The sequence below is a fragment of the Scyliorhinus canicula genome, chromosome 10 (assembly GCF_902713615.1).
Source record: "Scyliorhinus canicula chromosome 10, sScyCan1.1, whole genome shotgun sequence".
Taxonomy (NCBI): Eukaryota; Metazoa; Chordata; class Chondrichthyes; order Carcharhiniformes; family Scyliorhinidae; genus Scyliorhinus; species Scyliorhinus canicula.
The window spans coordinates 179113070-179140695 of NC_052155.1; the positions used below are offsets into that span (position 1 = coordinate 179113070).

Consider the following 27626-nt stretch of genomic DNA (forward strand, 5'->3'; position numbering starts at 1 on the left):
CGGGAAGAGAAGACATCCAGCACAGGGATGGTTCAAACTGATACCCAACCGGTAATGCTTGTGATGTTTAATGAGCAGCAAAATACTGGGAAACCTCAATTATTTTTTAAATGTTGAACATTGTAAAGTAAAACTTTGACTGAAGTCAAAGGACAATTTATATTCCCAACAGTCTCTTGATTGTAGGCAAAAGTAATTTTCTTATTATTAGTTTTTGACCGAATATCCTGAAATAGTTACAGTGGACCTCCAGAGATTAGTCTATAGCAATTTGGGTTATCTACAGAACTAAGTTTCTATTCAAACTTCATAAATTATTGAAAGGAAATTTTCACTGGCTCTGTTGGCACATGAAAACATTTCTGAAACTCACCATCTGATCAATTCTTTTTGCTGCCATTCAAAGGAAATGGGCTCGTCCAACCCGACCCGGGACCCGACGAGGCCGCACTGGTGCACACAAACGTGGTCGCTGGGTGGTCGGGCTCTGGGCAGGGTGGTACCCTGACTCCTGCTGCTTCCCAGGCACCATGGTACTGCCAGCGTGTACCACCCAGGCTGTGCCACATTGTCAGGGCTCACTTTTCTGTTGGGCCTGTGGGGTGGGGGGATCACCTTATTTAGGAGTGCCTCTGTGAGGGGGATGTCCAATTTAGAGGGTCTCTATGAGGAGGTCACCATATGTAGAGGGTCTCTGTGAGGGGGGGGTCACCCTATTTAGGGATCTCTGTGGGGAGGTCACCATATTCAGGGGGTCTCTGTGGGGGGTCATCCTATTTAGGGGGCTCTGTGGAGGGGGTCACCCTATTTGGGGGTCTCCAGTGTGGTTCCCCTATTTAGGGGGTCTCTATGAGAGGATCTCCCTATTTGGAGGGGTCCCTATATTTCGGGGATCTCAGAGAGGGTTCCCCTATTTAAGGGGTAATTGGGGGGGACCATATTTTAGGTGTCATGGGGGGTCTCCCTATTTAGAAGGTCTCTGTGGAGGGCCACTTTACTTATGGGATGTCTGTGGGGTGATCACTTTATTTAGAAGGTCTCGGGGGTCCCCTTATTTAGGAGGTCTCTGCGGGTGATCACTTTACTTAGGGGTCCCGGGGGCGGTCCCCTTATTTAGGAGGTCTCTGCGGGTGATCACTTTACTTAGGGGTCCCGGGGGCGGTCCCCTTATTTAGGAGGTCTCTGCGGGTGATCACTTTACTTAGGGGTCTCGGGGGCGGTCCCCTTATTTAGGAGGTCTCTGCGGGTGATCACTTTACTTAGGGGTCCCGGGGGCGGTCCCCTTATTTAGGAGGTCTCTGCGGGTGATCACTTTACTTAGGGGTCCCGGGGGCGGTCCCCTTATTTAGGAGGTCTCTGCGGGTGATCACTTTACTTAGGGGTCCCGGGGGCGGTCCCTTATTTAGGAGGTCTCTGCGGGAAGTCACTTTACTTCGGGGGTCTCTGGGGGGGGGGGGGGGGGAGTCATTGGGGGAGGGGGTTTGGTGGGGGGAGGAAGTTTGCTGGGGGCAGGGTAGGTAGGCCTGGCACTGTGTGTGGGGGGAGGGCATGACCCTCTGGTGAAGTTTTGGGGCAACCCCCTTAGCCCAAGAGGAGGTCCACCACGTCAGGGCCACGCTGGTAAATACTGGTAGCGATCCCCGCCCACGTGCGTCCTAGTCCAGAGGACCAGAGAATCACGATGGCCCTAGAACTCTGGTGCCCGGCCCACTAAGTGGATGCAAATGGGTCATCAGGGCCCATTAGCATCCTCCCGCTGGCATGTGGGTGCGAACCCTGGTTAGGATTTGGAATTTACTGCTTGATCGGGAGATGAAAACATGTTCAATTCTAACCTTGAAAAGATAAATAGACAAATACAAAAAAAATCGCAGTGATCTGGGCAACAAGCGGGGGAGTGGGAAGAATTGGATTGCCCTTAGAAAGGAATAGTAGAGACTAGATGGGTTGAATATCCTCAATCCATTCTGCACTATGATTCCAGCGCATATTTAATAAAGCTTATTTGGTTCTCTCACATTTCACTATCTTCGATAGGATTACAATAGACAGGAGATATCGGTGAAGGTTCCCAAAACCTTCCTGTCTTCGAAGAGCAAACATTGGAGCTCTGTGCGAGGGAGGCAACAAAAGGAACTGGAGAGGGTAGAATTGGAGGGCAGGCTTGTGCTCTACATCTCATTTGACTAGACCTCCTCTAACACTTCAACAACTCCTCTTCTCATTTTAGAGCGTGACATTAGAACTCAGTTCTTAGCAATTTTTTCCTCCGGGAAAATATGCTCGAGGAAAGGGTTAACCAGATCCCCCAGCAAGCAATCCGCCCAGCGGATCAGAAGATACCCCATCAGTCGCTCATTCCCGAGAAGGGTCAGCGACAGAGCTATAGAGCTGGCATTTATGTGAAAGCTCTGGGAGGTGGCAGCATTGGGTGGGGGGAGGGGGCGGGACAGGAAACTTAGAGTTTCACTCTACATGGATCACCTGCTCCTCAAAATCGCTGGCCACCATGGGAGGAATAATGGGACTTTGAAGGGAGTACGGAGCCTTCTCAGATTACAAACTCAATTTGAGCAAGAGCATAACCTTCCCTGTGAATCCACGGGGGGCCGGGGACGAAATCAGAGCTGGGAGGGCTGTTGTTCAAGCTGGCCTGAAACAAATTCCGATACCTGGGGATCCAGATAGCCCACGACTGGGCACGGATCCACAAGTGGAACCAATCGAGTCTAGTGGTAGAGGTGGGACCCGCTCCTGCTCTCCCTGGGGGTGGTGGGTGGGGAGTGCAATTAAAATGAACGTGCTGCCAAGATTCCACTTCCTGTTCAAATCACTCCCGATCTTCATTCCCAAGGCCTTCTTCAACAAAGTAGACAAATTAATCATGGCGTTTTTGTGTATGGGTTGAGGCAGGGGATGGGGGGGGGGGGGGGGGGGGGGGGGGAGAGAGAGCAGAGGAACCCAAGGATACGCAAAGGTGTCCTGTAGAGGAGGAACATTGGGTGGTGGGGGGGGGGGGGGCAGCTTGGCCCTTCTGAACCTTCTATTCTACAACTGGGTGGCCAATGCAGAAAGGTATAGGGGGTGGATCAAAGAGCTGGGGACACAATGGGTGAGAATGGAGGAGATCTGCACGTTCTCCCCGTGTCTGCGTGGGTTTCTTCCAGGGGCTCTGGTTTCCTCCCACAGTCCAAAGATATACAGGTTAGGTGGATTGGCCATGCTAAATTGCCCTTCGGTTAGATGGGGTTGCCGGGTTACAGGGATAGGGTGGAGGTGTGGGCTTAAGTATAGTACTCTTTCCAAGAGTCAGTGCAGACTCGATGGGCCAAATAGTCTCCTTCTGCACTGTATATTCTATGATATCTATGATATCTCCTGCAGAGGGACATCCCTTCAACCACTGGCCATGACCCCACTCCCATTTCCCCCAGCCAAGTACTCAAGGAGCTTGGTGGTGGTGGCCACTCTGAGGATGTGGAACCGAGTCATTTCCATCTGGGTGCGATGTTCAATATGCTCCCCATCTGCAGAAACCATAAATTCACCCCTGCAACAGCAGACACCTCCTTTCAAAGGCGGAGACAGGACAAAGGGGCACTGATGGTAGGGGACCTATAAGTAGACAACACAGTAACAGACAAGCTCCAGCCCCCGAAAGGGAATGAACTTTGGTACATGCAACTAAGAAACTTCCTGCATAAGGAGACTGCAACAATGCCCCAGCGACCCAGACACATCCTACTGGACAAGCTTCTGACATTGGATGAACTAGGGGAAGGTAGCTGAGCCAACATTAATGGATGACTACTGAAGGAAGTAAAGGCACCGCTGGTCAAGACACGGGAAAAATGGGAGGAAGAGCAAGGCATGGAGATAGTGTTCGGACTCTGGATTGAAGCATTGCATAAGACGAACTCCATCTCCTCATGCACAGGGCTGAGTCGAATGCAGCTAAAGGTGGTGCACAGGGCGCACTTGACCAGAACACGTATGAGTAGGTTCTTCCGGGCGGTAGAGGACAAATGTGAACGGTGACAGGTAGGCCCGGCCAACCACACCCACATGTTGTGCTCTTGCCCTAAACTTGTCGGGGACTTGACCGCCTTTTTCGAGGCCATGACCAAGGTTGTGGGAGTAAGGGTGGAGTCATGCCCACTAGTGGCGGTCTTCGGGGTATCGGAACAGCCAGAGCTCTTTACGGGGCGAGGGACAGATGGTGCTTCAACCTTTGCCTCCCCGATCGCCCGCCGGACATTCCTGCTCGGATGGAAATCAGCAAAGCCATTCAAGGCCGCAGACTGACTGTCCGACTTAGCGTAATTCCTCACATTGGAAAAGTTAAAAATTCACAATCAGAGGATTGGAAGAAGGCTTCCACAACACAGGGCAGCAATTTACCAACCTGCTCATGGCCAGCAATGGAAATGACTCGGTTCCACGTCCTCAGAGTGGCCACCACCACCAATCTCCTTGAGTACTTGGCTGGGGTGGGGGGGAAATGAGAGTGGGGCCATGGCCAGTGGTTGAAGGGATGTCCCTGTGCAGGAGATATCATAGAATTTACAGTGCAGAAGGAGGCCATTTGGCCCATCGAGTCTGCACTGACTCTTGGAAAGAGTACCCTACTTAAGCCCACACCTCCACCTGTAACCCAGCAATCCCATCTAACCTAAGGGCAATTTATCATGGCCAATAAGGAGGGGAGGAATGAAAGTGACAAAAGAAGAAGAGAAGAGAGTGGGGGGGGAGAGGATTGGAGAAGGGAGGAGGGAAGACACTAGACATAATACAGGGGAAGCAGGGCAGAGGAACCAAAGGGCACCGTAGGAAAGGGAGCCCATGGATGTGGCCATGGCAACAACAATGGGGTACGCCTGGGTGGCCACAACACATCCCTGGTATGTTTTAATACTGTGGGGCCACATATAAATAGCCAAACAGTGCAGTTGTGGTAACTGTTCACTGGGGGCCCAATGTAAACAAGCCTCATAACTGTATGTATGTTTCCTATTTATTCATACCTGATTACTCTGTTTTCCCTTTCGTGGTTTTATTTTACTAATTGTATTTTTTATTCTGTTATCATTTTTTTTTGCAATATTGTCAGAATCAAATACAAAAACCACTGTTGCCTCACGGCGCTGAAGACCCAGGTTCGACCCCAGCCCCGGGTCACTGACCGTCTGGAGTTTGCCCATTCTCCCCGTGTCTGCGTGGGTCTCACCCCCACAACCCAAAGATGTGCAGGGTTGGGGAATTGGCCACACTAAATTGCCTCTTAATTAGCAAAAATAATTGGATACTTTTAAAACCGATGGACTGGACACCTTGCCCACATGACTGAAAACCATGTCCACCAAGTACTCTTTTCTGTGCTATCAAATGGCCACGTTCCAGGGGAGGATAAAGAAAACGCTTCAGAGACATTCTGAAGCTCTCCTTGAAGCACCACAGTATTGATCTTAGTGACTGGGAGAGAGCCACCTTCTCCATTGAGCTACATCACACTTCAAATTCCCACCGTCTTAATGACGAGGCAGGGCAGTGGCCGAGGCGGAAAGAAAAGGAAGCAAATCCTGCCCTCCGGGTCCCACTGCCTCATGGGACGTCCCGCCCTGTGGGCCCAAAGATCTGTAGGTCGAAAATCGGACAGTTCAGTCACATGAAGACCCACGCCAGAAACCTGCACCCTGAGTCAACATCATCCTCAAATCGAGAGAGAGTAGATGAATATTACAATGGCTTTGTGGTTTTTTATTGGCTGAAATAGTCAGCCGATTTAGAAAGAACTGGAGATGAGTTCAGTATTTGTTCAATATGTTTATATATAAATTAAGAGATTAGTTCTGATTTTAGAATCACCGTAATACATAACCTACACAGAGGTGACTTGGGACATTGGCCTGGATTTACACCGAGTCAAGACAGGTCAGGCCTTTAAAATGGCGGATCGGTCTCAATTCCATGATTCCTGGCCCTTGATTTTCACGAATGCCTTTAAAGGGTACGCGCAATTTCCTGTCAAAAGCCTACGTCCAGCACCGCCCCCCCCCCCCCCCCCCCCCCCCCCCCCCCCCCCCCTCCCGCCCCCCCCTCGACCTGGCTGGCTCCATTACAGAGGTAGGCATGTTCCACTCCTCCACAATTTTCAGGGAGTCAGGTCAGGTTTTTAAAGGATCTTGGTTCATGGACCCTCAGAGGAGTCATTTACCTGAGTCTGCATGAGGGGAGCTTTTACAACGTTAAAAAGTCCGCCTCATTCCCTCCACCCATCCATGGTGGTACCTCATGTCCCCATGCCAAGCTCTGCCCTTCCACACAACCCCCACGGCCCCATGACCCCATGTCATGCTACAGCAGCTCCATGCCCATTGACCCATTATACACTCTCCATAACCAATGAGCCCTGTAATGATAGTAGGATGTATTACAATAAAGCTTTAAAAAAGTAATTCAGGGCAGCATGGTGGCACAGTGATTAGCACTGCTGCCTCACGGCACCGAGGTCCCAGGTTTGAGCCATTCACCTAGTGTTTGCGTGGGTTTCACCCCCACAACCCAAGGATGTGCAGGGTAGGTGGATTGGCCACGCTAAATTGCCCCTTAATTGGAAAAAGCGAATTGTGTACTCTAAATTTATTTTAAAATAAAAAAGTAATTAATTCATAACTTTCTTCCATGTTGAAAAAAATGAATTTCACTACAACCCAATAAAACTATCAATAACAAAAAACAACAGGTGAAATGTGGTCAAATTGACAGGAAAGGTTAGAGCAGGGGTGGGCAAACTACGGCCCGCAGGCCACATGCGGCCCGCCAAAGGTCTTTATGCGGCCCACCAAGATCAAGTCATAAAAAAAAATGTTTTTAATTTTTAAAAAAATTTTTGGGTTACTGGTATAGGGTGGATACGTTGACTTGAGTAGGGTGATCATTGCTCGGCACAACATCGAGGGCCGAAGGGCCTGTTCTGTGCTGTACTGTTCTATGTTCTATGGTCTATATGAGGTGCCCAGAATCATAACCGGGTGAAGCGCCATTTTTGAAAAGTAGAGAAAAAGAGGGCTAAAGGCAGGATGCCGCCGGGGGAAGCGCTGAGGTATATGCCGCACGCTAATTGGTTACAACCGGGACTATTAATTAATATACTATGCGGCCCTTTAAAATTGTGAATTTCTGAATGTGGCCCTTGCACGGAAAAGTTTGCCCACCCCTGGGTTAGAGAGATGGAGTTGTCAATCAAACAATGTTTTCTCTGGGGCGCAGTTGTTTCAACAATCTTAAATGGATGTTAGGGTTCTCAGCCAAGCCTCATTATGTATGCAGAGCTGAGAACCCAGAAACCCATTAGAGTACTAAAACACCTAAGCCCCAGAGGAAACATTGTTTGATTATCAACAAAGGCTCTCTGATCTCTGCTGTCAATTTCGCACTGTTTGTTTCCCAAAAAAAGTGTGACTTAACTAAAGAAGGCCTGGGCCTGCCTCCGGTGTTTGAAATGGTGACCCAAGTGACCCTGGACCCTGGAGCACCACAGCAGTGGATGGATGAGGGGAGCATCTATCAGGAGGATCTTCGGTATCTTTGAGGAGGTCCATCGTACAGCTTCAGACTGTTCCTGGAGGTTCATTTTCTTTAGTCAATGGTGGGACAGTGATGTTGGGTGCCTTTTCAATACCGCACCCGCATATGAGGGCGAGATGTGCGCCATCAAGCCCACCCTTCAACAGAAGATGGCACAATAGCCCTGGATGCATAATTAATTATGGCGGGGATGGAGGATAAGGAATGCTTTCCCGACAGCCTCTACGGTGGAAACTGCTTTCTTTCCCCCACCCCTGCTGTGGGACTTAAGTCACGAATGGAAGACTAGCGCCCTTTGTCTTTGAACCCATAAACCTCTCTGTCATCCACAATCTTTGGTGTCTTTCCATTGAGGCTGCATCTCCTCTTCTCACCTTGCTGGCAAAATGTATTTGTTATATCACACTTCCTCATATAAAGCTACATCTGTCACCTGCTTTTCTATCCCATTCACCTCTGTCCTGCTGAAGTTTTTGTCTTTGCTATTTGGCAAACACTCTGGGCTGGATTCTCCTGCCCTGCCCATTGCAAAAACGCCACGGGTGAGCTGGAGAACTCCATTCACCTCGGGTTGGATTCTCTGGTCGCAGGGTGGCCGCGGCTGGAGAATCCCGCCCTCCGTTTTCATCTTGTCGGAAAATTTTGGTATTGAGCTTTTATGTCCAAGCTCAAGTCATTCACGTGTACCTTGCATTGCTAGAGGACTTTCCAATACTACCAAGAAATCCCAAAGTGCTTTCCACCCAATTAACTACTTTTTGACATGTACTCACTCTCGTCGTGTAGGAAACGTAGCAGTTAATTCGTGCACAGCAGGCTCCCACAAGCAGCAATGTGATAATGGCCAGATAATCTGTTTTACTGATGTCGATTGAGGGATAAATATTGCCCAGGGCATGAGGAATGACTCTCCGCCTCTTTAGTGCGATAGGATCGTAACTGTCCACCTGAGATGCAGACAGTGCCTTGTTTTCGAAGATAGCACCTGAGACAGTGCAACACGCCCTCAGTGCTGCACTGGAATGTCAGTGTAGATGTTGTGTTGAGGTCCTCGAGTAGGATTTGGAGCTCCCTCAGGAGGTCAAAGGGTACGGGGAGCAGACAGGAAAATGGAGAGGAAGTTGAAGGCCAGCCACAATCATGGGTTCGATCCCCGGCTTGGGTCACTGTCTGCGAAGAGTCTGCACGTTCTCCCCGTGTCTGAATGGGTTTCCTCCAGGTGCTCCGGTTTCCTCCCACAAGTCCCGAAAGATGTGCTTGTAGGTGAATTGGACATTCTAAATTTCCCTCAGTGTACCCGAACAGGCGCCATAATGTGGCAACTCGGTGATTTTCACAGTAACTTCACTTCAGTGTTAATGTAAACGGACGTGTGACACTAATAAAGATTATTATTATTAATGGCAGAGAAAATTCGACAGGCCATCTGGTCTGCTCCTTTGTTCGTCTGATCCCACAACCTTTTAAACAATGGACAATAGTTTCATTCAATCACATTCCGTCCCAATATTGCACAACTCACAAAGAAATAGATTTTTAAAAATAATCTGATGGGTTCAGTTCCATACGTGTTTTTTCAATTGATTGAACTCCACCGGTCCACAATGTAGTCATGTCGACTTCCAACAACATTGGTGGATTGTTCCTGTACTTTCGCAGGTAATGTAGGTGCGTGTGAACTAATCAGGAAGAATTAAAAAATTGTCTTACCGCTGGTAAGATATTCTACGATAATGTGGCCTCACTTCCTGGGCTACCAAAGTTAGAAACTGTTGCCTTTACTCTAGATGCGCATGCCGCAAGCCTGTAGTTGCAGTGCATGACCCAGTCTCTGACGGATTTGCAGCATCCACGGACATGGACCCCACCCCTCCACATGTGAGGAAAGCTCGGCCTGTGGGTACTTACATCAAGTTCCATTCCTGGCCACTAAATCGCAGATATGTTCAGAGCACGTGCGGGCTCTGCCACTTTGTCAGAACATTTTTCAAATTGAGTTTTAAGTTCCTACATTGCCTGGGAGGTCCAGTGAAACTCCCAGAGCACTATTTAAACTCAAGTTGACATAGTATTGGAGTTGCACTCCATGAAATGTCAAGCCCAAGGGGTCTAACACTGCAGCATCCTGAAATCAGATCAGGTCCCAATTCTGGAGTGATATTGTCACATTTCACAGCACCACAAGCTGACAGTATAAATGCATCCCATAACTGTCACGGGATGATATGACACTGCCTCAATCTATCTTACCTGTGGGAATATTTATCGTATCGCACTGCTGAAAGTGACATACCTTCTACTTATCAGTCAGAAATGCATTTATGCTAGCTGCTGAGTGTTATGTTCAAAGGGATGATTTAATTGGATATGGGAAAGAAATAGCAAGGCCAGCATTTCTTGTTAGCCATCGGTCGCAACTTTTTTGCCCTGGTTCATCATAAACCAGATCATAGACCAGACTGAAAAATGGATTTGTTGAGCAGAAGACATTTGCTCCATTGAAAATAGTACAGTGCATTAATTTGGCAGTGGCTTTATTAAAACTGTGGCTTTAAGCATGTCCCCAGCAGGGAGGTGTTGCGATATCTCTTCTCTGCGTGGTTTTGCTCCTTAGCTTCAAGAATACATGTGTTAGATTTAAGGCACAGTGTATTGAGGCTGAAGTTAAATCGATAGAGGAAGGGATAGCATGTTGGACAACTTAAAACACACTCGATCAATTCTGGGATACTGTGATTTATAAAAATGATCAGCCGTTTCTTCAACAAACGTTCTTTAATTGGCTAAATGAAGCAGATTCACTCCTTGATAAATCCTCCATTCATGCTTTATTGGAGAAGATGATTCAAATGTCAATAAACTATACAAAGAGTGTACGAAAAACATTTTCAATCCATTTGGGAACGTGCCATGAATCACCCAGCTCCCATCCATGTAAAAACATTTGTGCGCTGAAGAGTTTAGTCAATGTATGGATTCACCTGCATAATTTGATTACAATCGATCATTCTGCACTGTACAAGACACAATAAGCCTCGAAGTTTGTGACTTTATTTCAGGAAATGTTTGACAACAAACATAACAAAAGGGTGGGATTTCCTGGCCTGCCCATCGCCATCCAGTCCCGCCAAAAGTCAATGGGCTTTCGGCAAGATCCCCCCCCCCCCCCCCCCAACCCCCACTCCAACCCCGTGGAGAATCCCACCACAGCCGGACTGGAAATTCCTGGCAACACCGCCTCACACACACCTCTCCCCATCAACCTACCCCCACTGATTGCCGCTTCAAAACTCCAGCCAATAAGTTTCTTATTTTGGTAAAATGGGTGGGGGAAAAAAAGTCTTAAACCAGTTTAGATTTAATTTACTGGATAAGGCAAATTACTGCGGATGCTGGAATCTGAAACAGAGATAATCCTGGAAAATCTCAGCAGGTCTGGCAGCAGCTGTAGGGAGAGAAAAGAGCTAACGTTTCGACTTAATTTAAAAGGCTGTTCGAACAAAAATGTCTAGTTCCAAAAGTACCTCTGCAAACGGCCTGCCAGCTGGCAGAGGACAAAACCACGTAACGAAACGATGGAGCAATCTATTACCAGTAGTATAGATAGGACATTTCACTCCATTTGTAAATTTCAGAGATTTATCTAACTGAGTCATTAACAACAATTCAGATTAAGTTGGTCAATGCTGTGTAGCATTCGCTCCGGGGAGGAGTGCTGTAATATAATTCCAATAAGGTACTTAACAACTGGGTATCGTGTCCAGATCAGGCTATGATAATATCAGATCTTTGAATCATCTGAGGATTACTTTTCACTACTTTTGTTTATTTTCGTTTTTTGAAAGGAGAACGCCTCTTTTTCCATCATTCCATTTTAGCAGAAAGTGTGAGATTTGTCACTGACAGCCTTGATGAGCAGTAGACATTAAAATGAAAATCGCTTATTGTCACAAGTAGGCTTCAAATTAAGTTACTGTGAAAAGCCCCTAGTCGCCACATTCCGGCGCCTGTTCGGGGAGGCTGGTACGGGAATTGAACCGTGCTGCTGGCCTGCCTTGGTCTGCTTTCAAAGCCAACGATTTAGCCCTGTGCTAAACCAGCCCCTGGTTTGTCAATTCAGCATGTCTGCCAGGGTACTCAAGCACCTAATTTGTAAAACTGTGACAAATTTCATAGTGCACGATGACTATTCTTAAAAGATGTCTTGCAAGCGTGCTCTCAAATGATTGGCATCATTTGGCTGTTAATACCTGTGCCAATTTTGTTCTTGCTTCCCAAAACAAATGCAAATGTTTGAAGAAAAAATGTACTTTTTTTAAAAAACAAAAAAATTGCACTGTAGGTTCCTAATCTGTAGATTTATAGAACACATCACATAACCTGTCACAGTTCAGCATATTTTGCTTTAGAAGCAGTAAGCCTTTTTAATCCAATGATTGCACTTTTTATCAGTTTGAGGTGGACATTTTGGCAAAATAATTAAGGGATTTGGTCTGGAAATAAAGGAGAACTAAACTAAGCTCTGTGATTAAGGTCATTTGAAAAGGTGTGTGAAGTTAAATGCAGCTATCTAAAGGGTGCCCACTTTCATTAGTTGAATCCCAAGTTTTTTTTCCAAACGGAATTTGTTTGAGGTGGTTTGAAGGGAAGATCAAGTATTCTAGCGGCCAACCTAAGGAAGCTTTCCCTTCAAGTTTCCACGTAGAATGCCCGGATACATCCCAAGTCCCAAAGGATTTGCTCTCATTTCTGCAAGTCGCAGAATGGGGAACTTGTTCTGACACGCAAAGTTGGAATGTAAGGTTTAGACACCGGAATGTGAGGTATAATTCAAGAACAAAACTACTGTCAGTCACCATGAGGTTAATCAAGACTGAAGCCTCACCTCTTGCTTGATCATAGGTTGGGAGCAGGAGTTTTTGGTGGTGAGCAACAAGGGTGCCATCGTGTCTGTCATGTCTAATTTCTTTCTCTGCTGAATTATGAAATGCTGAAAGGTTTCTGGTGCTGATGTTAAAAGCAGGATTTTCAATGCCTTCTGTTGCAGATCTGTTGTCTTTTGCTGCATCCGTCAAAAAAAAACAAGGAGGTCAGGGTAGCACATTACGCGAAAGTACATTACAATGACAACCAGGAAAAATTTCTCCCCCGTAATTCCTTTAACATTCCCTTATCAAATATGCAGACAAACACATCATCCTCAAATGTCACCAAAACACAATTAGGTTAAAATTAAATCTGAAGCTTAAAAAAATAAATGATTAAAATAATTACAAATTGCGCCCTGACATGCAAAAGCAAAACTTAGCCTACAGCCATTTGTCTATAATTAGTTAATTAATCCTTACACAAATTATGAGCAATAACTCATCAAGCAAGGCTCACCCATCAGAAATTCAGCCGACTTTGATTTCTTCTGCTTAGTTTGCTTCTGAGCCTTCTGCTGGAACTTCTTGAGGGAAATTGTTAAATGAATAAATTAGCTCCAGAATGAAGATCATCATTTATGATCCACAACTAACGTCGTATTTTAAACACAGGACAACAAGGAAATGTCATTTAATTTACATCTCTGCTGAGGGGTCAAACATTAAGTGAACAACAGGAGTGGAAAATTTATTTCAAAAATAGCCCCAAAAAGAAAATCCTTAAAATTGAATATATAATGAAGGTCATTGGCCTTCTTCAATCTGTATTTTTTTTTTCATTTACACCAATATAGAAAGGCTTAACATTTAAAGTGTTCCGCTGTGTTAAGTTTCTTAAATTGCATGCTCCCATTGACTTGCTCAAATTTTTCTGGTGGTTATTTTTTTTTTGGATCCATTTCTTGGCGCCTGCAATTTGCAATTAATGAACCTTTATACTGGTCATCGATCATTAAAGGCCACTTTCCATTAGAATACTTCTGAACGCCTGTTCAATATTCATCTTCCTCTTCAGCAGGCACTGCAGAATTATTTCAGGCATGCACTGGAACACAAATGGCGAAAGTATTTCTGCCTTGGCAGCACGGTAGCGCAGTGGTTAGCACTGCTGCCTCACGGTGCCGAGGTCCCAGATTCGATCCCGGCTCTGGGTCACTGTCCGTGCAGAGTTTGCACATTCTCCCCGTGTTTGCGTGGGTTTCGCTCCCCACAACCCAAAGATGTGCAGGGTAGGCGGATTGGCCACGTTAAATTGCCTCTTAATTGGGGAAAAAAAAAAGAATTGGGTACTCTAAATTTAGAAAAAAAGTATTTCTGCCTTGCCGTTATTCCTCATGTCCAAATCATCGCATTGCTTCTGATCAATCAATGGTATCGGTTCCCTAACTCCGAGGACACAACACACAGACTATTGCCTGGGATTCAAACTGTGAACCATAAAGGGCTCTGCTTCTACGCCAACTCTCACAAGCTAGTGTTGAATCATGGAATATTATCGGTTGAGGTCTATTAATAGATGCTTTGTGGGGTTTTTATTCTCCCTGATATTTTCTTTTGGGCAGCAATTCATAGAACGCTACTTACAGAAGATTCCGGAAACTCGAACTCAAACTCACATGGAACTACTCATTGATATGTTGAGATGATGGTTTTTCAAATCCCACCCATGAGCTGGAATAGATTTGTTAATTCTCCAATGTAGTAGTCACAAATTATTATTTTTTTAAAATAAATTGAGAGTACCCAAGTCATCTTTCCAATTTAGGGGCAATTTAGCGTGGCCAACCCACCTACCCTGCACATCTTTGGGTTGTGGGGGCGAAACCCAGGGAAACACGGGGAGAATGTGCAAACTCCACACGGACAGTGACCCACAGTCGGGATCAAACCTGGGACCTCGGCGTCATGAGGCAGCAATGCTAACCACTGTGCCACCTTGCTGCCCCGTCACAAATTAATCTTAACATGGATGTGCATACTTCGCATATACGCTCCCCTAACTCTATACCATCTAACATTCATCATTATCATTTCTAAAATAATCAAATAGAAATGTTCTTTTTTTTATAAATTTAGAGTACCCAATTATTTTTTTCCAATTAAGGGGCAATTTAGCGTGGCCAATCCACCTACCCTGCACATCTTTGGGTTGTGGGGGCGAATCCCACGCAAACACGGGGAGAATTTGCAAACTCCACACGGACAGTGACCCAGAGCCAGGATTGAACCTGGGACCTCGGCGCCGTGAGGTAGCAGGGCTAACCCACTGTGCCACCATGCTGCCCCCAAATAGAAATATTCTTTGATGGTGAGTAATGAAACACACCCAAAAAAACCCAGACAGATAGTTGCTCATTCGATCATGCTTTGTCAGGTCGGGTTTCTGAGCACATGAACACCATTAAATGTACCTCTTCATCCAGTTTCTCTTCTGTTCTCTTTAGAGTACTGTCTCACTCAGTTGGGAACAGAAATGAGAATCATCAGCTTTCATCTCCGTTCCATTACTGTCAGGCCCGCCAAATCTCAAAATATGCTTTGAGTCAGACGTGTGTCTAACAGAACATTTCTTTAATCTTAGATAAAGTGAACAAGCATGAAAGCTGGCAAGGAAAAATCCAAACAGAAATGCATAGGAGGTTTGAGAGAGAAAGACGGCTTAAAGGTCTGGGCCTGATTTTTAACTCTGAGCTGATGGTTCGTTACACACATTTTCGGAACGTATAGTTCATCAGAACGTATTTGTCATTCCACTGTATCTGACTGTTCTCTGTGCCTCGTCCTCTGATATATTCACTGCTTATAGTTCACTGATTTGATGGAGGTGAAAAAAATTCTCTTCGTGAGAATATCCCACAGTATGACCAACTTGTGTTTAGCTGGTTGTTTAAAACTGCACAATCCACAAGGAATAAATTAGTGCCAGATCAAATGCTCCATGGAAATCATGTTCCATTGAGAGGATTGCATTGGAATATGGAAATCATCTAAAACTTTCACCCAACTCTCACAATGCTCCATTCCAACAGTCACTGTAATCTCAATAACAATTAATTCATTGTGTGACACACTTTGATAAGTTTTGAGGTTGTACAGCATTACATACCTATTTTTACATATATATATCTATCTATATATATATATAAATAATATATATAATCAATAAAATGCTTGAATTTTAAAATGGATAGTTTTTTATTACTGATTAGAAGTTCCTGCAATAGATATAATTCATACTGCATGTCTAATGGCCATTAAAAATAAGCATATGCCACAAATCTCATTTATTTAAATGGAGACTCAAATTTTGATCATCAAGCACCTACTGGTTGCTAATTTGGATTCGCATTACACTAATCTCTGCTTTCTTATTATGCCTGCGATGAATTTCATTGAGATATTATTTAGAAACAGAAGAAAACAACAGGGAGAAAGCTGAACAAAATCTAAGAACTTTGCACCAAAGCGGCCACTAAAACAGACGTGTTAAACACAAAGCCAGTGATAAAACTCCAACTTGCGCCAGATGAAGGTAAATATTTGCTTGAAAGTGCCATGGCTTTAGCGATAGAGCTTCCTTTATGAGCACAAATGTTGCGACTTGCAGTAAGTTTGGTCACGGTGTGGCATATCTGCCCGCTATTTGGAGGTAAGATGTGGTGAGAGAGAAATGCTTGCCTTTGTAACAAGAATTCATTTATAACCAGTGACAAGTAAAATCTACGAAGTTTTTAAAAGAATGTGATTGTTGTCAAAAGGAATTTCGACCCAACAATGGCACGTTCAGTTCTGGTTTCATTCAAAGCCATAGCTGAGGGCTTTGGGAAAGCTACTGCGAGGCTGGTGGGCACAAACCAGCAAGGCAAGGAATTTTGCATACTGTACGGATCATCGCTCAGTTCAGGGCAGTCACATTGAATCTGCGATCAACCAATTGTGCTTCATGAAACCGTCAGCCCTAATTTATGTCTAACTGTTTTCCTCTGCCTTGCTGTAAACAACCTCCGCTCTCAGCTGTCTGCACTGCCCTTATCTGCTTACAAAGATCACACGGACAGACCCGATCAACAGCTTAGGAGCAAAACATAAAGTTACTGTTTCCCGACAGCGGTCCATGCGCAAACCGTTAAGTCGAAGAGAAGGGTAACTTTGCAGTGGCATGAAAATTAATTCAGTTGAGCCATCCATATCTCGGGCTCCTACACCCGAGCTGGCAGGCTTTACCCCGGTAACATGGAATCAAATTAAGTTGCTTTAACTGTTCCTGCAAACAAAATTCTTGCAACGAGCAGGCAAAACAATGGGAATGACTTTCGGCGCTGCTTTCGAGCATGAGTAGGAGAGGCGGCAGGCCAAACGTTCTCTTCCATCCTCATTTCAAAGCATGCTTTCCACCTAATATAAAGCTCAGCATTCAGCGACCTAACCAGCAGTCCTGAAAAGCGACTGCTGGAGGCTCCTCGGGAAACATGGCCCAGTAGTTGTTTCTCCTAGCCCTGCAAAAAGACCATGGGCGCTCTCTGCCAAGCCCTCCACACCCCCAAGATAGCTTCACAGTCCCTTCAAGCACCTACTTCTATCTTTCGGCACCCCATGCTGGATTCCTCCCAACAGAGCACCGCCTCTGAGTGAGTTCTCATTCATTACCTGTCAACCCAACAACTGAAAATTCAACCTCACGTGAAAAATATGATGTGGAGATGCCGGCGTTGGATTGGGGTGGGCACAGTAAGAAGTCTTACAACACCAGGTTAAAGTCCAACAGGTTTGTTTCAAACGGTTTTTCAAGATGACCTCCATGTGGCCAGAGAGGTCCTCACACAGGGTCCCATTGCCTGAAACGATAGGACGGCCTGGTGTGTTGGCCTTGTGTATTGTTTGAAACAAACCTGTCGGACTTTAACCTGGTGTTGTAAGGCTTCTTACGTGAAAAATAGTTCAGGGCGGCATGGTGACACACTGCTGCCTCACGGCGCCGAAGTCCCAGATCCGATCCCGGCCCCGGGTCACTGTCCATGTGGAGTTTGCACATTCTCCCCGTTTCTGCGTGAGTCTCACTAACCACAATCCAAAAAGGATGTGCAGGCTAGGTGGATAGGCCGGACTAAACTGCCCCTTCATTAGAAAAAAATAATTGGGTACTCTAAATTTCTTTTTTAAAAAGCATTTAAAAATCTGTCAACCTCTACTTTAAACACAGCCAGTGACCTAACCTCCACAGCCTCTGCGGTAGAGAATATCATCGATTCACAACCCTCTGTGTAAAGAGGTTGCTTCTCATCTGAGTCTTCACTCATTAAATAGGAGTCTTAACTGCCGGAATTGGAGCCTTAGTTCATTAAACATACATAGAAACATACATAGAAAATAGAAGCAGGAAAAGGCCATTCAGCGATTCGAGCCTGCTCTGCCATTCATTATGATCATGGCTAATCATCAAGTTCAATTCTCTGATTCCGCTTTCCCCCCCATATCCTTTGATTTCTTTAGCCCCAAGAGCTATGTCTAACTCCTTCTACAGCGTTTTGATCTCAACTACTTTCTGCGGCAATGAATTCCACAGATTCTGGGTGAAGAAATTTCTCCTCACCTCAGTCCTAAAAGGTTTACCACCTATCCTCAAAAGATGACCCCCCCTAGTTCTGGACTCCCCCACTATCGGAAACACTCTTTCTGAATCTACTCTGCCTAACCCTGTTAGAGATTTTCTAAGTTTCTCTGAGATCCCCTCTCATTTTTCTAAACTCCAATAAATATAATCCTAACAGACTTAGTCCCACCATCCCAGGAATCAGCCTGGTGAACCTTTGCTACACTCCTTCCATAGCAAGAACATCCTTCCTCCGATAAGGACACCAAAACTGCACACAATACTCCAGGTGTTGCCTCACCAATGCCCTATACAATTGCAGTTTAAACCTCTCTATTCCTATACTCAAATTATCTCACTGTTAAGGCCAATGTAAGATTTGCCTGCTATACCTGCACACTTACTTTCAGCGACTAATGCACAAGGACATCAAGGTCTCGCTGAGTATCCACCTCTCTCAATTTACATCTATTCAAATAATAATCTGCCTTCTTATTTTTGTTACCGAAGCGGATAACCTCACATTTATCCATATTATACTGCATCCGCCATGCATGTGCCCACTCACTCAGCCTGCCCAAATCCCGCTGAAGCATCTCTGCATCCTCCTCACAGCTCACCCTCCCACCCAACTTTGTATCAACTGCAAATTTGGAGATAACACATTTAGTTCGCTCATCCAAATCATTAACATATAATGGGAACAGTTGGGACCCTAGCACAGATCCCTGTGGTACCCCATTAGTCACTGCCCGCCAATCAGAGAAAGACCCATTTATTCAAGCTTTTTGCTTCCTGTCTGCTAACACACTTTCTATCCATCTCAAAACACTCTCTGCAATCCCATGCATTTGAACTTCCCTACTACTGATGTTAGGCTCACTGGTCTATAGTTCCCTGTTTCCTCTCTACTTCCCTTTTTGAATAGTGAGATTATATTACCTACAGTCCAATGGTAGGAACCGTTCCAGAATCCAAAGAATGTTCGGAAATGACCACTTCCCTAAATGCTCTGGGATGAAGATTATCAGGCCCTGGAGATTAATTCATCTTTAATCCCTCATTAATAATCCTTAATTTCCTCAAAATAATTTCTCTCCTAATACTAATTTCCTTCAGCTCCTTACTAAAACTTCTCAGAACTTCCAGTACATTATTCATGTCTTCCTTTGTGAAGACAGAAACAAAGTACGAATTTAGTTCCTCAGCCATTTCTTTGTTCCCTGTTCTCCCGGGTTATTCACTCTTCCAACCTCTTCCATCGGGCAGGAGATACAAAGGTCTGAGAATACACACCAACAGATTCAAAAACTGCTTCTTTCCTGTTGTTACCAGACTCCTGAATGATTCCCTTATGGACTGAACTGATCTCTCCACACATCTTCTCCATTGAGTAATACTATACTCCGTATGCTTCACTCGATGTCTATGTCTATATATTTACTTTGTGTATTTATCGCATGTCATATGTTTTATCATGCATGGAACGATCTGCCTGGACTGTGCGCAGAACAATACTTTTCACTGTACCTTGGTAAATGTAATAATATATCAAATCTAAATGAATTCCCCATTTCTGACTGTAAGGGGCCTACATACATTCTTATCGATCTTTTTCTTTTTCCATACCTATAGAAACCTTTATAGTCAGTTTTTATGCTCGCCGCTAGCTTACTTTCATATTGTATTTTAGCCCTCTTAATCAATGCCTTGGGCCGCCTTTGCTAAATTTTAAACTTCTCCCAGTCTTCATGTCTATTGCTTTTTCTTGTTCATTTTGTATGCCTCGTTTTTGAATCTAATACAGTCTCCAATGGTTGTCCCTCTGTGCATAATGCAAACTCCGAATCATCCGTGGAGAATGAGCGAGTGAAAACCACAATGCTTCAATGAATTTGCTTGACGGTTTCACTCTTGTTCATTGGGATTGAGCAGCAGACACCATCAAATACAACAACAACTGGCAAGAGAAGACACGGCCGCTAATAGTGGAGTGAACAACATCAAGGATCGGAATTAGAAATCCTGCTCAACAGGGGAGGAACTGCAAAAAAGTTCAGACCTTTAACCCGTGCATGATTGAGTGTTAGAGTTACAGAACTGTTAGAGGAAATGGAAAGGGCATTAGAAAGGATTGCAGTTTAAGGATAGAATATTTCCATAATCACCATGGTCTGTCAGGATAACAGTACTTTCCAGATAAAAGAAAATTATTGCGGATGCTGGATTCTGAAACACAAACAGAAAATGCTGGAAAATCCCTGCGGGTCTGACGGCATCTATGGAGAGAGAAGCGAGCTAACGTTTTGAGTCTGGGTGACTCTTTGTCAGAGCTGAAGCACTCGAGTTTAATTCACACTAAAATATACCCACAAATGCATTTCTCGGAGTATAAATGCTGTTTGTACATCTCAATGATCGAACAATTATCATTGTTTCATCCCCATTACTATGCCACCTGAAGTGAGCAAGACCAAAGGGTCTTCATAGAATCATAGTATCTCCACAATGCAAAAGGAGGCCATTCTGCCCATCGAGTCTGCACTGACCCTTGAAGAGTATCCTACCTAAGCCCATGCCCCGACACTATCCCCGTAACCCAGTAACCCCACCTACCCTTTTGGACACTAAGGGGCAATTTAGCACGGCCAATCCACCTAACCTGCACATCTTTGGACTGTGGGAGGAAACAGGAGCACCCGGAGGAAACCCACGCAGACATGGGGAAGACGTGCAAACACCACACAGCCGGTCACCCGTGGCCAGAATTAAACCCAGGTCGCTGGCGCTGTCATTGCTAAAAACTGTGCCACCGTGCCGCCAGTCTTGATGTATCTATATTATGCAGCAGAGCTGGTTGGCACGTGACACAGTGGTGAGCACTGCTGCCTCACGGCGCTGAAGACCCAGGTTCGATCCCAGCCCCGGGTCACTGTCCGTGTGGAGTTTGCACATTCTCCCCATGTCTGCGTGGGTCTCACCCCCACAACCCAAAGATGTGCAGGGTAGGTGGATTGGCCACGCTAAATTACCCCTTAATTGGAAAAATTGAAAAACAAATAAGCAGCAGACTGGTCCAAGTCACCCCTTGCTTTCTCCTCAAATAACCTTTCAATGTCACACTTATACAGATCCAATCCATGGTTTATTCTATTGTGGGATGTGCGATCACTGGCAAGGCCAGCATTTGTTGCCCATCGCTAACCACATTGCTGTGCATCTAGAATCATATGTAGGCCAGGTAAAGACGGAAGATTTCCTTCCTAATGGGTATCAGTGTTTCAGATGGGTTTTTATGACAAGCAACAAATGGTTTCATGATTACCTTTGCTGAGACTATGGCTGCGGTTTTGCTCCCACGTTCGCCACGAGTGCAAATGGTGACGCCAGCGAGGTCCCGTTTTCTGATTCTGCCCGCCCCTCACCAGTGACCTAACTCTGTTCCCGCCCCGGAAGGTGGGAAATAGCGGGAATCCTCGCTTTTAATTTCCTCAATTGCTTTTGGGCTGCATTCAGTTTCAAGCTATTAGATTTACACTGGGTAATTATTAAAAAGCTAATCCTAACGTGGACAAACTACTCAAGTGTTCAATGTGATGCTTAGCTTTGCAAGTGTGGAAGGTATTCCTGAAATAAATGCCAGTAATAGTGAATACACTGTAACTCTTGCACCCGACAAACTAGATCAGGAATTCTGCTCCTACCCCAGCTGCCGTCGCACGCACAGTTTCTGTAACCGCTTGCCTCATCATTATGCATCCCAAAACCTCAGTATGCCGCATTGTCCCCAACCCGCTCTTTGCCCACCACTCCCCTCGCTGGTCTCCCTCACTTCCCCTGCTCCCTTCCACTTCCTCCTTCCCTTCCTGTTCTCCTCATTGCCCTCGTCTCTTCCTGCTCTCCCCTCCGTGTTCCCCTCATCGCTTCACCTGTCCATCGCCCTTCACCATCCTCCTCCTTCCCCCCCACCCCTCCCCCGCTGCCCTCCGTCCCAGGAGTGAGCCAGCAGTGAGGGGGCCACAGGGGGACTGGCAACGAGAGAGCAAAGGGAGATGTAAGGCTGAAGAGGCAAAGGGAAGGAGGAAAACTGGCAGGGAAGAGGAGCGAGGAGAGCAGTGAAGCGAAGCGGGGAGTGGAATGGGGAGAGCGGGTGAGGGGAGTGAAAAGATCAGTGAGGGCAAATGGAGTAAAGCGATGTTCTTCAAAGTCGGGGGCGCGACCCGCAGGTGGGTCGCGGGCGGGTGTCGGGAGTGTCGCGGAGCCGTTGTCCGCGGCGCTCCCGATCGCACAAATCCCCACGCAGCAGCTGGCTTTTCATACCGCCGGCTGCAAGCGGCCGCAAACATGTTAAAAAAAAATTTGGCCGCAATGAGCAAGCAGATGATCGGGATGCATGCGCATTCCGCGAACATGTAAAAACAATCCGGCCGCATTGCGCATGCGCGCCGATAATCGTGCACGCATGCGCAGTGCGGCCGCTATTTTTTTTAATGGTTGCAGCTTTTTGTTTTACAAGTTCTGTAGTGGTTTTTATTCATTTATTTTATTCATTTAATTTTTATTTTTTTCATTTCAGGGGGTTTTATTAATTTTTTTCATTTATTTTATTCATTTTATATTTTTTTACAAATTCGGGGGGGTTTTACTCATATTTTTCATTTATTTTACTCATTTTATTTTTATTTTTTTTACAAGGTAGGGTTTATTTGATAAAATGTTACAGGAAAAAATTCAGAAATTTGGACAGATGGAGACTCCATACTTTCCGACACCGGAAGGCTTCACCTTCATCCACCAGGTTCCATTGGAGGAGCGTGTACGAGGGCCAAAGGGACCCAAAACCATTTCCTCCATTTTTGTCAGCAGCAAACAAGGTAAGAGATTGGTGGGTTGCGCAGGTTGGCTGGCGTGGGTCACAAATGTCGGCTGGCGCGGGTGGCGAAGGTCGGCCGGGTTGGCTTCCGAAGGTTGGCCGGTTGGTAAAAATGGGTCCCCGGAAAAAAAATTTGAAGAACACTGGAGTAGAGTGGGGAGAGGAGCGGGGAAAGGGGAAATGGCAAGGGTCTGTCAGCAAAACCTAATTAAATCCTTCGGTTTTGATTATGTGCCGATTGCCAGCTCTTAAGGCAGCATTAAGCTGGGCTAGTGCCTGGACCTGGAAGCTCCCCGGAGTATCCAAGTTAACTTGGAGTTGCAATATTTGATGTAGGCTACTACCTGAGTCATCGCTGTCCGTAACATCACTGTCTCTGCCACGGCATCTGCACGTGTGCAGGAATTGCTCCCCCTAGTGTTGCGGCACAAATAGACACTGCCTGCTGAATATTCTGAAGGACAATTAGAAAACTCAGCACATTCCTGACTTCTATTATTCTTGGAATTAAATATGCATGCAGGGAAAAGAGCAACTGTGGTTTCCAGCGATCAAATTTGTACTTGGCGGGATGAAGGGAGTCATGTGAGAGCGTTCTGCTTCTTCTCCAGGCGGCATACTGAATTACTCAAGGGTCGTGAACTACAGCTTAATGCCGTGATTTTGCCACGGGGCAGGGTGAGGAGGCAGGCCTCAAGTTTACCTAAAACCCTGTGCTGCTGGCGTTACTGTGAACAACATGTCCGCCATTTAGCCAACTGAGCTAACTGCACCTCACCCCTGACCGCCACGACTCCCCCTCATCCATTCGCTGTCCCTCTGCCGACCATTGTGAACCCTCGCTTCCCCCCCCCCCCCCACCCCCCCTCCCCCATAGCCCTTGCAAAGCCCTCTTTCCACACTGCCACCCTTGTCTTTGCGAGGCCTGGTGAAAAGCACATCAGGAACACCACAGTGCTATGCCAGAAAGGTTTGTTACTCTCACCTGGAAGTCTTTTGCAAACTGAGGACTGACTTGTGTGCACCACTCTTTAGAAATCAGGTTTTAGACCGACGTCATTTCCCGCTGGTGTGACGCCCGATTGGAAAGCTTGACAGAATGCCTGCTGCAGGCTATTTCAATGAGCGCTCGTGAGATGCAAACGATTGCAAATGTCGTTCACGCCACCAGCCATCAGTGAGATGGACCCGTCTTTAATCCGCCCGACCGCCACTGGGACAACTGCAACCTGATTTTAAGTTACTGAATTTTTGGCTCCCGCTGAACTCTCCGCTCCCGCCCACCACCAAACCCACCGCCAGCGGAATGGGAGAATTCTGCCCAATGAAACCCAGAACAGACAAACACAATGGGCGGGTTTCTCTGGTGTGGTGTGTGCATGGCTGCCTTGCAAGCTGTGGTAAGGGTGTTCCACAGCCCACCGCTGGCCACCCCGTCACTACTGAAACCCCGGCCCTGGTAGAAGCCCCCCCGGCCAGCGCAACTACTGTCAGCAAACTATGGCGATGTTGGACACTTTCCGTAGCCCCCGACTCTCTCTCATCAGTCACGGCGAATTGTCCCCAATTTTTAAAAGCACAAGTGAACCTCACAGCCGGGAATTCACCCCGGTGGAGGAGGAGAATCGCGGAGGCCCCTGGGAATAACGGATCAGGCCCATTAATGAAATGCCAAAGGTGTTTACTGTACGTGCGGAGTGGAACACAGTGACGCCACTGTTGAGGCACCGGAGAATTGCGATTTGGCGTGATCCCGGCGCCCGCCACCTCATCGGCGTCAAAGTCGATTCTCTGCCCAGTCGCGCTCCCTGATTTCAGCATTGGCCGACAGAGAATCCCGCCCAAGGGGTCTCCCACTTAAAACAAGAGATTGGAAGAATTTTGTTTGTCTCAGAGGGTGGTGAATCTTTGGGACTCTCTTTCCCCGAGAGTGGTGGAGGCAGGGTCATTGAATATTTGTAAGGCAGATTCTTGATTAACAATCAAGGATTGGAGGCCACAATCCGATCAGCCATGACCTTATTGAATGGCAGAGCAGGCTCAAGGGGCTGAATGGCCCACTCCTGCTCCCAATTCATACGTACCTACCTGCTCATACTGCTTTTCATCTGCCATCTTTACATTGGTTATCTTGCACACTGCATCCGTTTACTTTCAAATCATAGAAATACCACCTATGGGGTCAGAGAGAAACAATGTCACATTTCCAAGAGTTATAAATGCATTCACATTTTCACCCAGTTTTGTCAACTCTTCCCTGTTCAGGAAGTTGAATTTCTTCCAAATCCGACCCGCTAATTATCCTCTTGGGCAGCATTTGGATAGCACAATTGCTTCACAGCTCCAGGGTCCCAGGTTCGGTTCCCGGCTGGGTCACTGTCTGTGCGGAGTCTGCACATTCTCCCCATGTGTGCGTGGGTTTCCTCCGGGTGCTCCGGTTACCTCCCACAGTCCAAATATGTGCGGGTTAGGTGGATTGGCCATGCTAAATTGCCCATAGTGTCCAAAATTGCCCTTGGTGTTGGGTGGGTTATCCCCTCGGTTATGGGGATAGGGTGGAGGTGTGGACCTTGGGTAGGGTGCTCTTTCCAAGAGCCGGTGCATACACGATGGGCCGAATGGCCTCCTTCTGCACTGTAAATTCTATCTATAATGCTCAACTTCGGATCTATGCGATTTTCTTATCTACGTTCATGGGATGTGGGCATGGCTGGCAAGCCCAGCATTTGTTGCCCATCCCAAATTGTCCCAGAGAATTGTTACGGGTCAATAGGCTTGCTGTGAGTCTGGAGTCACACGTAAGGAGACCAGGCACGGGCGGCAGAGTTCCTTCCCTGAAGGTACACTACGTGAGTTTTTTTTACCTACAGTCAGTGTTTCATGGCCACCATTATGAAGACTCGTTTTCAAATCCAGATTTTCTTTTTAATCAGTTGAGGTTAAGTTTCACCAGCTGCTGTGGGGGGAATTTGAACCTGGCCTACAGCGTTTGCGCAGGGTCTTCGGATTACTCGTCCAGTGACATTACCATTGTGCCACCTCCACACTAAGTCGTGGGAGCTGCCCGATAAACATAATGCGCTCCGCCTGTTTAGGACGCAGATTTGATTTCTCTCTGTGTGCTCAATTCCCTCTTCCCAATACAGGCTTGCATTTAATCGGGGGCAGGAATCTATTGCTGAACTCCACTGAAGCACGTAAGACGTGCTGCACCATCAGATCGGACAGGAAAATAAAGCAACCATAAAACTGCTCCTTCAGGTGTGTGTGAAAGATCCCACAGAGGAGGAGCAGGGGCATTCTCCCCACTCTCCTGGTCAACATTAAAAGCAGATGGTCTGCCCATTGCCTCACTGCTGTCTGTGAGAGCTTGCTGTGTGAAAATTGGCTGTGCTTTTCATATACAGGGTTGAACATCCCTGATCCAAAACGCTTCGGGCCGAGGGTGTATCGGATTTTGGAACCTTTTGGATTTTGGGATATACTGCGCTGGTGCGGCATGCTTTGGGAACTGAGCAGGTGCAGCACACATTGGGAACTGCGCAGGTGCAGCATACGTTGGGAACTGCACAGGTGCAGCACGTGTTGGGAACTGCGCAGGTGCAGCATGCATTGGGAACTGCGCAGGTGCAGCGTGCATTGGGAACTGCGCAGGTGCAGCATGCATTGGGAACTGCGCAGGTGCAGCATGCATTGGGAACTGCGCAGGTGCAGCGTGCATTGGGAACTGCGCAGGTGCAGCATGCATTGGGAACTGCGCAGGTGCAGCATGCATTGGGAACTGCGCAGGTGCAGCACGCATCGGGAACTGCGCAAGTGCGGCACGCGTTGGGAACTGCGCAAGTGCGGCATGCTTTGGGAACTGTGCAGATGCGGCACGCGTTGGGAACTGCGCATCGCTCGTGAGCCTTGTGGGAGTTTCCACTCATGACGTCATGTTGGTGCTGGAAAAAAGGGCTGATTTTGGAATTCTCCGGTTTCCAGCATTCTGGATAAGGAATGCTCAACCTGTATTGCAACTGGGACTCACCTCAAAAAGCATTTTCTCGATTGTATTCTTGATTGTAAAGCACTTTGGGATGTCTTGAGATCATAGAAGTATTTACTTTCCCATGCAGGATCCAGCAGGTTTCTCCATGAAAACTTTAAAAGCATAACAAGAAAAGCAAAGCGAATTTACTCAAAAGATACTTGCATATTCGCAGTGAATAAGTGACCACATCATATAGTATTCAGTCTGTGTAATAGTTGAGAGCTTTACAATTAGCATCAATAACCCTAGGCGAAGGATCAAACAAAATATACAGCTATTCCGAATCCTTAGCCAAGGCTTTCCCCCTTTGTTAAGAAAAACAGATGCGATGTCCATCTTTCCACCGCTAATTAACATTCCATTCATTTGTGGTTATGAGCCATGCATTTCCTGAGAATTCTGTTTCACTTGTGATTGATTGATTAATTGATTGATTTGATTTATTTGTCACATGTACCGAAGTACAGTGAAAAGTATTGTATTTTTCTGCGACCAAGGAAACGTACACAGTACATACACAGTAGACAAAAAAGAATAGTGGATAGTTACAGTGGATGCGAAAAAGTACACAGTACATCGGCAAATATGTAATTGGTTACAGTGCAGACCAAAGAC

At 46.3% G+C, this 27626-nt stretch overlaps 1 protein-coding gene across 1 annotated transcript in view; it reads right to left on the bottom strand.

Annotated features, from left to right (window-relative positions):
* The window catches only part of LOC119972157, an 82307-nt gene extending 55188 nt beyond the window's left edge, over window positions 1–27119 (bottom strand). The window contains exons 1-4 of the mRNA XM_038808487.1: window positions 27009–27119; window positions 25067–25152; window positions 12973–13039; window positions 12473–12649 (exon numbers count right to left, since the gene is read on the bottom strand). Coding sequence (XP_038664415.1) covers window positions 12473–12649; window positions 12973–13039; window positions 25067–25093 — 271 coding nt within the window. The 5' untranslated portion in view covers window positions 25094–25152; window positions 27009–27119. The remainder of the gene's footprint in view (window positions 1–12472; window positions 12650–12972; window positions 13040–25066; window positions 25153–27008) is intronic.
* Between the last annotated feature and the right edge of the window lie 507 nt (window positions 27120–27626).